General features: G+C 47.4%; 1 protein-coding gene across 17 annotated transcripts in view; it reads left to right on the forward strand.

Annotated features, from left to right (window-relative positions):
* TENM4 (teneurin transmembrane protein 4) overlaps window positions 1–13,657 on the forward strand; it is a 1,639,674-nt gene that overhangs the window by 1,603,363 nt on the left and 22,654 nt on the right. For all 17 annotated transcript variants that reach the window (XM_072032862.1, XM_072032864.1, XM_072032863.1 and 14 more), the window contains 3 exons: window positions 2,704–2,876; window positions 7,309–7,544; window positions 13,283–13,579. In XM_072032862.1, the coding sequence (XP_071888963.1) occupies window positions 2,704–2,876; window positions 7,309–7,544; window positions 13,283–13,579 (706 nt within the window). The remainder of the gene's footprint in view (window positions 1–2,703; window positions 2,877–7,308; window positions 7,545–13,282; window positions 13,580–13,657) is intronic.

Genomic DNA, 13,657 nt, shown 5'->3' on the forward strand with positions numbered 1-13,657 from the left:
GTGTTACACCACAGTCCCCCCTCCCAGACTTCAGTTCAGCATGCCTAGATTCATGCTGTTATTTTTAGGAGGTGAAACAGGCTCAGCTCCAGCAGCTGACTCTTAAAACCTATAAATAGAGCAGGGTCCGTCCCCTACGGTTGCACCAAGTCAGAGGGGCTAAATTCAGATCCCATCTTCCTTAAATTTCAGAGCATTTGGGATCTGAGACTACTCTTACTGTTTTATATATAGGTCTACTGGTGTCACAATGGAAAAAATTGGGGGTTTTACATAACACACCTTTAGTGATAACGGTGTTCTCTCTGCTCAAGGGGAAGACTAAATCATGTCCCTCATGTCCTGTATCAGCAAATAGGATAAAGATACCTCTCATGATGCATTTAATTTAAGATTTCGTACTGTTTTAGGAGGAGATGTGTGGACGCATCCCATCTCAGACCAAACAGGACAATGGCAAACAAGGAGCAAGGCCCCTGGTACTGAGAGCTTTAGTTCTGGCTCTTGCAAGGAGCTTCAGTTTAGATCCAAACCGTGCTCTCCTAGCCACTTGGAAAAGCTTTAGCTGGTCCCTGCCAGCCTCCTGCAACGCAGTCCTGAATTTATCCCTTTCTCTTGTGTTTTTTTTTTTTCCCCCTTCTTTTCCACTTCACAAGTAGCTGATCGATTGCCAAGGTCTTGGAGAGAAAAGGCAAGGCTGCTCCTTCCCCCATGCGTGGATAATCCCAAGAAGGATAGGCTGACACTGGATGGCCAGATGCTTTCTTCCACCTTCCTGGGCAAGAAAAGCTTCATGCGGCGACGTCTCCAAAGCCAAGAGCTGGAGAGACTCGCAGTGAGCTCACTAATTTAGGCACTTCACTAAATATCAAACTGCAACAAAAATCACCTTTTTAGCCACCCTTCCTCACATCAAGTCACTGCCACCCCTGTCAGCAGTGAAGTACAGGATTGTGGACGAAAATGGACAAAGGAGAAAGGAAGAGAAGAGGCAAACTTGTTTTTCTGCACAGTGCAGAGCCAGTGGCAGGTTTGGGGTCTCTCCTAAATTGCAATTCAGGAGTCATTTTTTGTTATTAGATGGGGTCTGTTGTCTTATTCCCAAGCTCACAGTAATCCTGAAGAGGATCAAGAGCTTCTCAACCCTTCTGCTCCTTCTGATATCTGATCAACCACATCCAGACCCTCTCTGATGCATTTCTCTCACCTGTTCTTAAAAGCATTGATCAGTGGGGTGTCCAGAGCTCCATCTGTTCCTCTGCTTGGGGCAACCGTGGACCTGGAAAATGTTCTCCAGTTTCTGACCTGAATCTCCCCTGTACCTTTTGTCACACCTTCAGTAGAAAAGACAAATTACAAACCTTTTCGGAACAACCATTTTCAAGCTGGCATGTCCCCACTTCTTTGTTTCCTCTCATTTACAGCAGCTCATTTCTTTTGGCTTTCCCTCTTAGATCATGTTTTCTAAGCATGTTTTCCTTTACGTATCCTTTATGTTACTTCATCATTCTGAGGAGTAGAGCCCCGAGCTGTGCTCCATCAGAGATCACTGCTGAGTGCTGCAGGAGAATGAGTTCTCCCTGCTCAACCACCATTTGCTTTGCATCCCCAAACGATGTGCCCTTCTTGCCCTTCTCTCCTGGGCAGGACATGAAAAAGTCAAATGTTTATCTCTGACGGCTTTTGCTGATTTTTTTCCTGCTGTTTCTCCCTGCCTATTTACATATCCCTTGCCTGGAGGTCCATAGATCTTCCTGCTGCTCTCCATGTCACTCTGCAGGAGCCTTCCTCCAAAAGTCCCTTGCCAGCTACCCAAAAGGGTACCTCTTGAAATGCCATGAATGGGAGGAACGTTTGCTCTTCAGAAGGCCTCCAGGCACCGCTGTCTGCTTCTTCATTTTATTGAAAAATAATAAAATAACCCCCTGGCTAGCTAGCTGCTGTGGGACCAGCATGTGTGTATCTCATTTCATCTGGGTCCTGGTAGACAGGTGTCCACATCACAGAAACCTTCCCAGATGGTGCTCGTGTTGGGTCTTTCATTGGAAAAGCCAAGGGCTCAGTAGGGGTGAAAAGTGACCTGCTTTTTTGTGCTTTCAAATCAGTCCTTCCAGATGGTCCTAGGAACAGCAAAAGGCAGAGACAGGGGTCTCAGCTGTGCGCTCAGGGCCCTACATCGTGTTCACAAAGGACAGTTTTCTACCTGGTGTGGCCAATCTGGCAAGTCCTTGCTTCCACCTTAACATTAGCTTTTAAAATAGGACAGAAAATAAGTGCTGAAGAGCTCAGGACACAACCATACAGAAAGCTGGTGGTCTTCAGAAACTCCTAGTTCTGCTAAACAGGATGCACAGACCAGTGCTTTCCCACAGGTCACAGCACAGTGGATGGAAAATAAAGTTTTTTTTCTGACATAAACAAGAAGCACAGTGCAGGTGATGAGCATCAGAAAGATATTGTTAAAAACCAGGCTAATGCCTATTTAGTCATTTTCTGTTCTTTGCTTCATTTCCTTCAGCTAAAAGCCGTAATTTTCTTTTCATAAAGCCAAAAAGAAAGTTCAGGTAGTCCTGACAGATAGCAGGGTTTTGTCTGGGAAAAATCTGGGTGAAGGCACCAAGACTTGGTCTCTGCTTTGCAGGATGATCCGTGTGTCCCACTCTTGTGTTCGTGCTGTTGATTTCCTTCCATCCTCCCTTCCAGGTACGACAGCTTCGGCCGCCTGACCAACGTCACCTTCCCCACTGGCCAAGTGAGCAGCTTCCGCAGCGACACCGACAGCTCCGTGCACGTCCAGGTGGAAACCTCCAGCAAGGACGACGTGACAATAACGACCAACTTGTCAGCGTCAGGAGCCTTCTACACCCTGCTCCAAGGTGAGTCGGGCCCCTCTCCCTCTCCCAGCCAGGCTGCACGCGTGGGATTATCCATCAGGAAACAGGCACCGTCCTGATAATCCCTGCCACCTGCATCCCCAGCACCCCAGAGCTCCCCATGTGCTGGGGCAGACGCACACTCGCACCTACTCAGCCTCATTCCCTAGCTCTGGAGTTGTTCTGCAGCTGTTTTCTGCTTCATTCTCAGCCAGTCCCCTTGCCATGTAGCGTAGTCCTCCGTCATCATTACCATTATTGTTACAACAAAAAGGGTCGTGTAAATCTCGCCGTGCTTCCATCCGACCCCCTTTGCTTCGTTCTCTTTGTGGCTTCCAACTTAGCAGTTCCTCTCCCCCTGGAAAAGGTTTCCAGATGGTTACCAGAGGTTTCTCTAACTCTTTGTTCACTGGCTGTTCAAATAGTCAGAGGGCAGCATCCAAAAAAATGACCCAAATATCTGTGTTTCAGCTAAAAGGCTGGGGTGGAGAGGCAGTGCGGAGGAAGGAGATGTGGGCAGCAGGGCTGGGACTGATTTGCAGCTGTTGGAAATGAGCACGGCTCTGCTGGTGATGGCAAGGTGGGGAAGCAGGGAATTGATGAGGTGGAGGAAAAGGTGATGAAGTGGGAAAGGAAAGAGGAATAAGGAGTGGTGTAGCACCGTGCTGATGTACCGGTAAGGGCAGAAGATGTAGTGCACAAACCATGCCAACCTGGATCTCCAGGTTCTGAAGGCTGAAGCCTCCTGGGGGTCCCTCACTCCTGTTCCCTGGGGCCAGGAGCAAGAGAAAGGATTGGCAAACCATCAGCTTTCTTCACTCCCCATGTCTCATTCATGCTTTGCCTAATGGCAACAGGCTGCCAAACATCGTTTCCCCTGGTGAAGAACAAAGTGCTCCAAGTGAGACCAACGTGTTCCAGAGTCCCACTTGTTCCCATGTCTCTGGGACGTGCATTTCCCTCCCCCTCCCTATAATAAAAGCAAGCTTTCCTAAAAGAAAGTGCCTACTATGCCTTCACGCTGCCTTTCCTGCCTTTGGAGAAGGCAGCTGAGAGGGTGCCAGCCCCTTCAAGCTGTGCCCAGTATCCCTCTAGGGGAGCACAATGACTTTCTTTTTCTTCCCTTCAGTCTGCAGAGCAAGATCCAACCTACCCCGCCCCATCCCATCCACTTGCATTAAGATGTCTGGCAACTGCACAGACACGAGGTTGGCTTCACCTCAAGAGCCTAATTAAGCAATAGAGCCCACTGTTGGGGGCCCTTTAGTGAGATAATTGACTGCAATGTGATTTATACATCCAGAGCTGAAGGCACAGTTACATAATGGTGCCACGGTCAATTATCTCATTGTACTGCCCTCCAGCACGGGGCCACTGTTGCCGTTGGGATACACAGTATTACAAACAGCTTAACCATCTTGAGAAAGTATAAAATTACAAAATTCATTGGGTCTGGAGAAACGCACTTACCTAAAACTGAAGATCTGGATAATGTCGCAGCAGAGGTGGCCCGTGACCTGCTGAGGGTGGCTTTCCCACGAGCAGTATTCCCAAACCGAGGCAGTTGTTTGTTCATGGCATCACTGTAGAAACTGAAACGAAGGCCACTGGAGTTACCCAGGGATGTGCTGAGCACAGCTGAAATGTAATTTGCCTTCCAAGTGTCTCTCTGGTGGAAGGAGCTGGAGCCATTCGAGGTCTCTGAGCACCTCACCCGCTCAGTTGCTCTCAATGGAAAATGCACGTTGCAGATTCCCTTTTCATGAGAGGTGCTTCTGCATTTTCCTTCAGGGCTCGAAGCTCTGGCCAGCTTTCACAAATCCACTGCAAACCTTTCAAAGAAACCTGGATCACACTGAGCAAGCTCTGGCTACAGTCAGTGTGTGATGGAGGCGTTTTATGGCTCCACGCAGAGACCAGAAACAGACCTCACAACGGTATTTTAATACCTAAATTCTGTTGTTCTTGGTCAGAGTTGGAGTTCAGGCACTCAGAAATCCTTAGTTATAGGACTCACAACTGTGGACTCTCATCCATAGACCCCCATCACCTACTGGGACCCTCTGTCCCAAGGTGAGCAATCTCCCATATCAAGGATGAGATCTGTGATGAGCTGGGGTGTTGCCCAGCCCTCAAACCCCCAGATCAGAATTAAGCACCACTAAAAGCTTTGAACATCCACCTGCCTTAGCCAAGGTGGGTGTCAGGGCTGTCAGAAAAGTCCAACATGCACCCAGGTGGATCCATACACTAGCTTTGCATTAGGACTTAGGGATGCTCAGGATATGTGGGGTGAGAAAGACATCTCAACTCGAGGTGTCTAAGGAACAGAATGGGCATTTTTTAGGCTTGGGCACCAAAAAGGAACTTTCGTGAGATCTGAGAAGGTATTTCCAGAAGATTATGTGTTCCTATAGAATAGATTTAGGAGCCTGTATAGCCAACAGAAATTCTGTGGGATTTTGCCCTGTAGACTGCTGACAAAAAGGGTAGTTTTTCAAGGCCAAAATAGAGTACAAAAATAGAGTCTAATCACAGAATCACAGAACCATTTAGGTTGGAAGAGACCTCCAAGATCACCTACTGATCACCTCTGACCTAACACTAACAAGTCCTCCACTAAACCATACCACTAAGCTAAATCACTGTAAAATACAGCACCTGGATTTCATGTAGCTCTGGTGAAATGCCTTCCAAACTCAAGTGTCTCCTTTTGGGGAAATTTTGAAAGTAATGGATTTGTAGTTCTCACACTGCTGGTGACAATCCACCATAACCCCTCTTTGGTGCCTGTGTGACACAAAGGGAGCACCACATGCCCAGTGAATCCCAGAGGGTGTTTCCCCTGCTTCCTGGTGAAGGATGAAGGAAGGAGGGATTTATTGTAGTGCAGAGATATTTCACTGATTTGATTTAAACTGGATCTCTACTACTTTATTTCAGAAGACCAAGTATCTAAGAGCAAAAAAAGTGAAAGCCAGCAGACTGTCTTCTTTCTATTTGGAGAATCAAGCCTGGAGTGTTCACAAGTTTAATCCTGCTGGAGTCTGGGTCAAAAGACCATCAAATTAAGTAGACAATGGTGTAGCCAAAGCGCTTGAATCTGTGCTGTGGATCACTGCTGTACATTTATAGTGGCAAAATCTGGTGCCACAGCAATTTCACACCATCATTAGGTTAACTGTGTACAGTAAGTTGAGTTGTGGCCCTGCTGAGATCAGTGTGGCAAGACTCCAGCTGGCTCCAGCAGCACCAGGATCGGCCTCACAATAAAAGCGACCAGCTGGTGTCAGGTTTCCTTCCCTAATTATACCAAACTCTGTTGTTGTTTTTATTTTTCTTTCTTTTTTGCTGATCTATTTCAGCTAGACGAGAGATAGTAATTTTGCTGTGACCTCGTTTCCTGCTGAGCTATGGCAGAGCAACTAGTGAACAAAACCCTACTCGCCTCGGAACGGAAAAACAATTGACATGAATTTTTAATGGGTATTTTTATTCACAATTAGGTATTTATGGCAGCCCGGGAGATAGAAATGGTAATATTTTTCAGCCTTTGAAGAGCTTCAAATAAGTCACTCTGTGTATAATGCACTTTTAAAGCTATTCTGCATTGAGCAAGTCTCATGTTTTCTTACCCTTCACAAGCTCTGCAGAGAGAAGTGCCAGGTGGAGTTTCAAAGGACGGGGTTTCAGCCTGCCTCATTCCTGAAGGGTGTGCCAGGGATATTGTTCTCCTCCTCTTCTGCTCCTGAAATCCCAAATCCTGGCCTCCAAATCTGCTGATCTGTCAGGAGCTAGCGGAGAACAGATGTACGGAGATGTGTGGGAGCTTAGTGCCTCTGCTTTTTCTCCAAACATGAGGTCTTCACTTGCCTCCTGAAAGCTTTCCCAAACAAGAGTGTTTGGCTGTTGTTTGGGGAACTGGTTAGCGTTAACTTGCCGTGCAATTTCCTGTCCCTTGTGAGATAGGGAATAAGCTGAGAAAAGGAGGTGGCCCCACTTTTTCATATTTTGTAGAGAAATTGGGATCTTTGGGGTATAAAAATGTGGAAAGTTTTCAGCAGGACTGTGGTTTAAAACAAATATCTCACCACTCGGTGTTTTAGTGTAGGTCTTTATCCTAGCCTAGAGGTAGAAGTTTGAACCTTTGTCCTTGAATACGGTATTACGAGGCTGTTCCACTGGTGGCTTTTTAAACCTGTGTAAGATTTTTCTGCAAGAATTTGAGGCCTTGCAGAATCTCATCAGAATTAAAAAAATGACTCCTCACCTCAGTTTTTAGTGCTTTGCTCATTGTAAGTAGGACAGGTGAGTGACAGAGTGCGTTTGGTTGCAGCCACCAAAAATATTGGTGAGGCCTGGATGAGGGAGCAAATAAAAGGCTGGAGCTCGATCACGGGGCAGCCCTTTTAAAAGCTCTCTTTTCTGTCTTCAGATCAAGTCCGAAACAGCTACTACATCGGCGCCGACGGCTCTCTCAGGCTGATGCTTGCCAATGGCATGGAGGTGGCCCTGCAGACCGAGCCACATCTGCTGGCCGGCACCGTCAACCCCACGGTGGGCAAGAGGAACGTCACCCTGCCCATCGACAACGGCCTCAACCTCGTGGAGTGGAGGCAGAGGAAGGAGCAAGCGAGAGGGCAGGTCACCGTCTTCGGACGTCGGCTGAGGGTAAGTGAGAGGCGTGAGCAGTTTTGGACTCTGCTTCCCATCTTGTCAGTCCCCAGCCTTGTGACAGAAAGAGACAGGGCTGATTTCTACTCTCTGCAACCAGGATGAGGCTGCAGGATGGAGAAAGAGCTGTTCATCCCTGGTGACATAATCTTTATGGCTTGGATGTGTCCTTATGTCTCCTTGTGTGCTGTCATTGTCTCAGCCATCACAGGCAGGACTGCTGATGTCCCTGAGCCCTCTGCATCACTGGGAATGCATCACCTCCTACCAGACACTGCAGCTTTAACCACCAGGCTGTTCAAGCAAGCACAAGACGATCGTGACCACTAAATATTGCACCAGTTAATAGAAATTAATAAGTATTTTCTACCTGTACTGCTGGTAGACATGAGCACTGACAGCTTTGTGAGCCTTGTTGTTATCTGTGTAGCCTCAGGAAAATCTCTAGGTTCCTGAAACTTGCTAATCTGTCGAACCTGCTGAAGAGCTGGGCTTGCAGGGCATCGCATGGCAATTGCCTTTGTTCCCTGATGTGAAGAGTTATCAACAGCTCCAGCCTGATGCTGCTCTCTCCCCACCGAGTGGGCAGCACTTTCTGTGCTCGAGTCTGACGTGGTTTGAAAACATTGTTCCACACCATGCGCCGCAGACTCGTCAGGGCTTTTTCAAGTTCTTGCCCAGTAAGCCTGTAATTCCTCTGCTAACTGCAGGCAAGGTGGGGAACTTGTAATAACAGCGAGTCCTGCACACTCACCCTGCACCTTGCTGCTCTCGGAGTCGTGGGCTTATGTGAAGCTGCTCAGCGCCTGGCAAATTCAGGCTCTCAGAGAAAAAGGCAGTGCTACCACGGCCAAAGGATTTCAGCTATTTATTCACACTCAAGCTTCGCAGGAAATATTAATGCTGTGGTTTCAGAATATGTATTTCCCAGTCCTTGCTCTCCACCTCTCCCTATTCCCTGCTGAGTGACCTTTGCCACCGTGGTGTGATTTTTCCCGGCTCTCGTCGCTCACACTTGTCAAGCGTTGCTCCTCACCCTCCCCAGCCCCGCCGCTGCTCTTTTCCCCTTGCATCGATAGCCTCACACACTCACTCTTTTTCATCATCAGGAGAATAGCTGGGCAAACAGTAGTGAAAGCTGAGGCTGCTCCTTCATTGGAAACTGCTGGATGTCTGCAGATCGGTTGGCATCAATCTTCGTGTTTGGTTTGGGTTGTTGTTTTTTTATTTTTATTTTTTATTTTATTGTAATAACCAATGAAATTACCAGACAAGTCTGCCTCTGAAAGGAGACAGCCTTCTCAAATCTGCAGCTGTGGCACAGCCATTTGGTGTTCAAAGCAGTTTCCACTCATTTAGCCGCAGCTCAGCTGCCCGTGTCAGTTTTATCTTCCAAAATCTTCACAGCGGATTCAAACACAGAATGTGTCTTTGTTTTATATTGTACTGCATTTGGAAAAGCACTTGCAAAATGAGTTTTCAGGCTGGTAACTCGTGTCCCTATAAATCTGCCAGCATTTATTCACATTTGGAGCCTACTGGGGCCTGTCCCTGCTTCTAGTGAAGCAGAAGAGCATCTTACATCATTGAAGGACTCGGTTACAGCTCTGTTCTGGGGTTCAAAGGAGCTGAGGGTGAGCAAGAAGTTTTAAGCTGCCTGTCTGTACCTGCACGGCAGCATCTGCACCCCTAAGACATAAACCTGCAAGGTGCTAATTGCCTCCCTGGGGACTGCTCGGCATTTAACATATTCTCCGTGTCATGTTCTCCTCTTCCCTCTCACCAGTAATTGCTGCTTTCTCTGGCAAGGGAGAAGCTTAGGGAAGTTGAGTTCAACATGTTTTTGTTCGTTTGGGGAAACTTTATCATTTTCTGCCTTGGGTGAGTAAATCACCACTTTCCCTCTCCCCTCACCCCGCTGCTCCCAGGAGACGGCAGCAAAGGCATGGGGGAAAGGATGCTCTGTGGGAAAAGAGCTCGCCCAGCAAGGCTGCAGCCCTGCATCTCTCCCTGAGATCTGTGAGATGGGGAGAACAGCATCTGGCTGCTGTAAAAGAGGGAGTTCCCCTAAAAACAGCATAATTTCGGCTGCCGTCACACAGATTTATATTTTATGAGTCGTGCCCCATGTTTGCAGGGTGTTCCTGGGGACTGGCGACACATTGCCATGAGCTCAACCAGCTCCTGGCATGATAATGCCAGTGGCTCAGCTGCCTCCTTAACCTTCCCTAGGAAATAAAACAGTGCCTGTGTTTATCGCAGGGATAAGGCACAGGGCAGGGACTTATTCGTGGATGAAGGCAGAAGGGGCCGGCCCCGATAACTTTTCCGCAGTCCCAGCAATGCTGACCTGATGCTGAGCAGCAAGGTATCTCCGCTAATTGTCTGGCTGCAAATTCAGCCCCTGACAAGCCAACAGCAGCACAGACCCCATCTGCAGTGAGAGCATTGGCTAAGCTCTGCTCCAAGGAGCAGAGCTCCTTCTTTCCTTTTTTTTTTTCTTTTTTTTAAACAAATATGAATTTTTCAATAAAGAAGGATGTAATCTCTGGCAATGGAGCAAATAGGACAGTTGACAGAGCTGCTGGCTCAGCTGTTTTATTTATTTAACCATGAAAACTCCTGTTGCAGTTTGGTTCCTTTTCCCCAAGACCAGGCTAACAGTGGCACCAAGACCAAGTGTCCCAAAGACTCCCAAAAGCCAACACAACCAGAGAGGTCCTGTGGGATATGCCAGTAATGCTCCTGGTGTGTTTGCTAGTGAGGACAGTCCAGCATCATCTCCAGAGCTTCTACAAGGAGCTGAGGCTTGGCTATGGCCACCCCAATAATTTCAGCAATTCACTGGCAAAACTGCTTTGTGGGTACCATATATCACGTGGATGTTGTTGGCTCCTGGAGTCCTCACCGCAGAAGTATTTTTTGTGCTCTTCTGCTGAAGGTTGCCACAGCCTTTTTATGAGAAATCTTCCCTTTTCATGCTCTTGCTCTCCCAGGGAGACCAATGCATGCTGTTTAATTATCATTTAAGCTAAAGGAGCTCCACACGAAGATTTGGAGAGATCTGAGATGGCGGCGTGTCTGTGCTCCTGCTTTTCCAGAGCAAACCAAGGGGTTAAATGGAAGTACTGTAGTAGGATGTGAGTTTGGGGGCAAGTTTAGTCCCATACACACTGTAAAGGGAGGTCAAATACACTGTGAACTGTGCACTGATGTTTACCCTGGCTCAGCCCTGTGCTGATCACAGGCCTTGCCAAATGCCCTGAGGGGCAAAAGCTTTCTGCAGGAGCTTCTCAGAGCCTTTTCCAGGACGAGGACTCCGGGATGGAGGATGGCACCTTATTTAGCTGCTCACCATAAAACACGCTTGTTGGACTGAAGCCTGCAGCCCTGTCAGTGCTTCTACAGAAAATTCCCTTCTATTCAAGGGAATTCAAATTCCCTTCTATTCCCTTGAACAAGGAGGAAAAGATTTAGCCCCTGTTCAGAGGCTACCTGGCAGTGTCGGGTTGGCTTTGCCCATCACCTTGCGGGGTGGCTGTTGGCACTGCAATGCTTCACAGAAAGGAGAGCAGGAGAAAACAAATCATAAAAAAAAAAATCATGAAAAGGGAGACTGGTTTCAGCTAGTCCTGCAGAAATCCCTTGCCACGGTGGTGGAATGAGTTAGGGCACCAGTAACGGGATACAGAGGTTTGGAGAGAGCCTAAGAGCTGCCCGGGGACCTGTTATTTGGTTCTTCCAGCACAGTGCATGGCACACGGAGCAGGGAGGCCACTTCCAGCCCGGATCACTGTCCCAGCCCTGGAAGAGCTCTTTCCAGCTCTCTTGGCAGAGACCAGTAGCAGAAAAAGCTGCAGCTGATGGGCTGAAGCTGCTCTGTGAATAGATGGAAGGCAGAGATATTATTCCTTCCTGCTTTGCTTTGCTTTCTTTTTTTTTTTTTTCCTTTTTGCAGGCAATTGCCACTTCTGTTTCTCTATTTATAGCAGTAAGCACCTATGAGATATCAAATTGCTCCGTTAGTTACATATGTGCATCTGTACTTAGAGTTTTGATACCTTTTTAATTATTTCCCAGCTTGGCTGTTACAATGGGCTTTTGGCTGATTTCCTCTTTTTCCCATTGCCCATTTGCATTCTATTTTAAACTCAGCTACACATTTAATTGGAGCATTATCTACCTTTCCACACTGTGTTTTTTTTTTCTCCTCAAGTCCTACTTGCCTTTTACACTGTTATTCATAAACTGGAAATCAGTTTTGCGGTTGCCTCCTTTTACATCATTTTTACACTTACATCACAGCACCGACTCCTTCTGCCTGGGCTGGCCACGCACCCCCTCAGCTCAGTTCCACATTTTCTCAGCCCTGTTTTTACCTCTTCTGACCTCCTTCTGAGACTCCTTCTTTTGATTTCTGGCTCTGTAATGCCCCCATTCCCCAGGTTCCAGCACTGATGTCTGAAAGCACAGCAGTGGTCCTGCCGTTCCCTCTCCCACCACCTCCAGGAATCCAGCACACCATTTCTCCATTGCCTCTACAATATCCTTTCTGTTCCTGGTTAGCTCTCAGATACTCCCACATCCCTCAAAATACACTGGGAATTCAATATACACCCTAAAGAAATGGCCAAGATCAAAGCTGGACCAGGGCTGAGAGCAGTGCTCAGTGTTGGTGTTACCCAGAGCAGGGTAAGGCAGCATTTTTAACTCAGACCCTGCAGCAACCTGCAAGCCCTTGGTTTATTGACTGCAGCTGAAGGGCTGCAGAGGGAACCAAAAAAGCTCTTTGGAGTTTGAATTTCATCTGAGAAGAGTCCGCGCCTTCCCAGAAAAGAGAGGGGTTCACCAGCTGAAAAAGGTTTGAAAGTGGTGGGATGGAGAAGCAGCTGTCTTCCCTGGCAAGCTTTTCCTGGCAACGCGGGGTTTTCATCCTTGCACGGTGCTTTGCTACTGTGCTGATGTGGCTTTCTAAATCTCCTTGCACATGCAGCTAAACATGAGTTGTATTAGCAGGTCCTTTTTGTAATGCTGTGTGCTACAATCCCTGAATGAAAATGTATTCCTGCTCCTACCTTTGAAGTAGATACCTTTGATCTTTGGAAATGCAGAGGCAGTGGAGGTAACAGGAGTGTAATTATGCAACACAGAATAACCCCAGGACAATGAAGCTAAAACTCCAGCTCTCACAAAAAAGTCCCTGGTCTACGTAACATCTACAGTGGTCAAAGCCTCCATATTTCATCCCAGGTGGAAGGCTTCACCTCCAGTGCATGTGGTAAAAACTCAGAGAAAAACTCAACTTTCAACTATATTGACACAACACTCATCTTCTTTCTAAAACTAATATTTTTTTTATGTCCATGAAAGCAAAAAGTTTCTATATCCCAGATTTAATAAGCAATCTTGCAAATATCCCTTGCAACAATTTATTATGACATCTTCTGTAGGGCCATACCTCATGTGCTGTACCAGTCCTAAGCCTAGGTTTGGGATATTAGCAATATTAATCCTCCGTGGTGATGCTTCAGAAGTACCCACGGGTTTTCTGCCTCTGTCCTCACTGAAGTCAAGAAGTAGGGTTAGGCCAACACTTGGTTTTGAAAATCTTATCCAGAGGCAATGAAGATCTGGATAGTCTCCAGTGTGATATAAAGAGGTTTTTGGTGAAACAAGGCTAGGCTTGGTAACTAGAACAGTTTCCAGCTTCCTAATTCTTTGTCTCGCTCTTGTAGGTCCACAACAGAAACCTGCTGTCCCTCGACTTCGATCGTGTGACAAGAACAGAGAAGATCTATGATGATCACCGCAAGTTCACGCTCCGCATCCTCTACGACCAGGCGGGGAGGCCCAGCCTCTGGTCACCCAGCAGCAGATTGAATGGGGTCAACGTCACCTATTCCCCAGGAGGACACATCGCGGGGATCCAGCGGGGCACAATGTCAGAGAGGATGGAGTATGATCAGTCTGGCAGGATTACATCCAGGATCTTTGCTGATGGCAAATCTTGGAGCTACACTTACCTGGAGAAGGTGGGAGTCCTCCTACTGACTTCTCACTCATGGTGCATTTGGTGTCAAAGATCTTCACATCTTTGACTTTAGCATGGC

The sequence above is a fragment of the Anas platyrhynchos genome, chromosome 1 (assembly GCF_047663525.1).
Source record: "Anas platyrhynchos isolate ZD024472 breed Pekin duck chromosome 1, IASCAAS_PekinDuck_T2T, whole genome shotgun sequence".
NCBI lineage: Eukaryota > Metazoa > Chordata > Aves > Anseriformes > Anatidae > Anas > Anas platyrhynchos.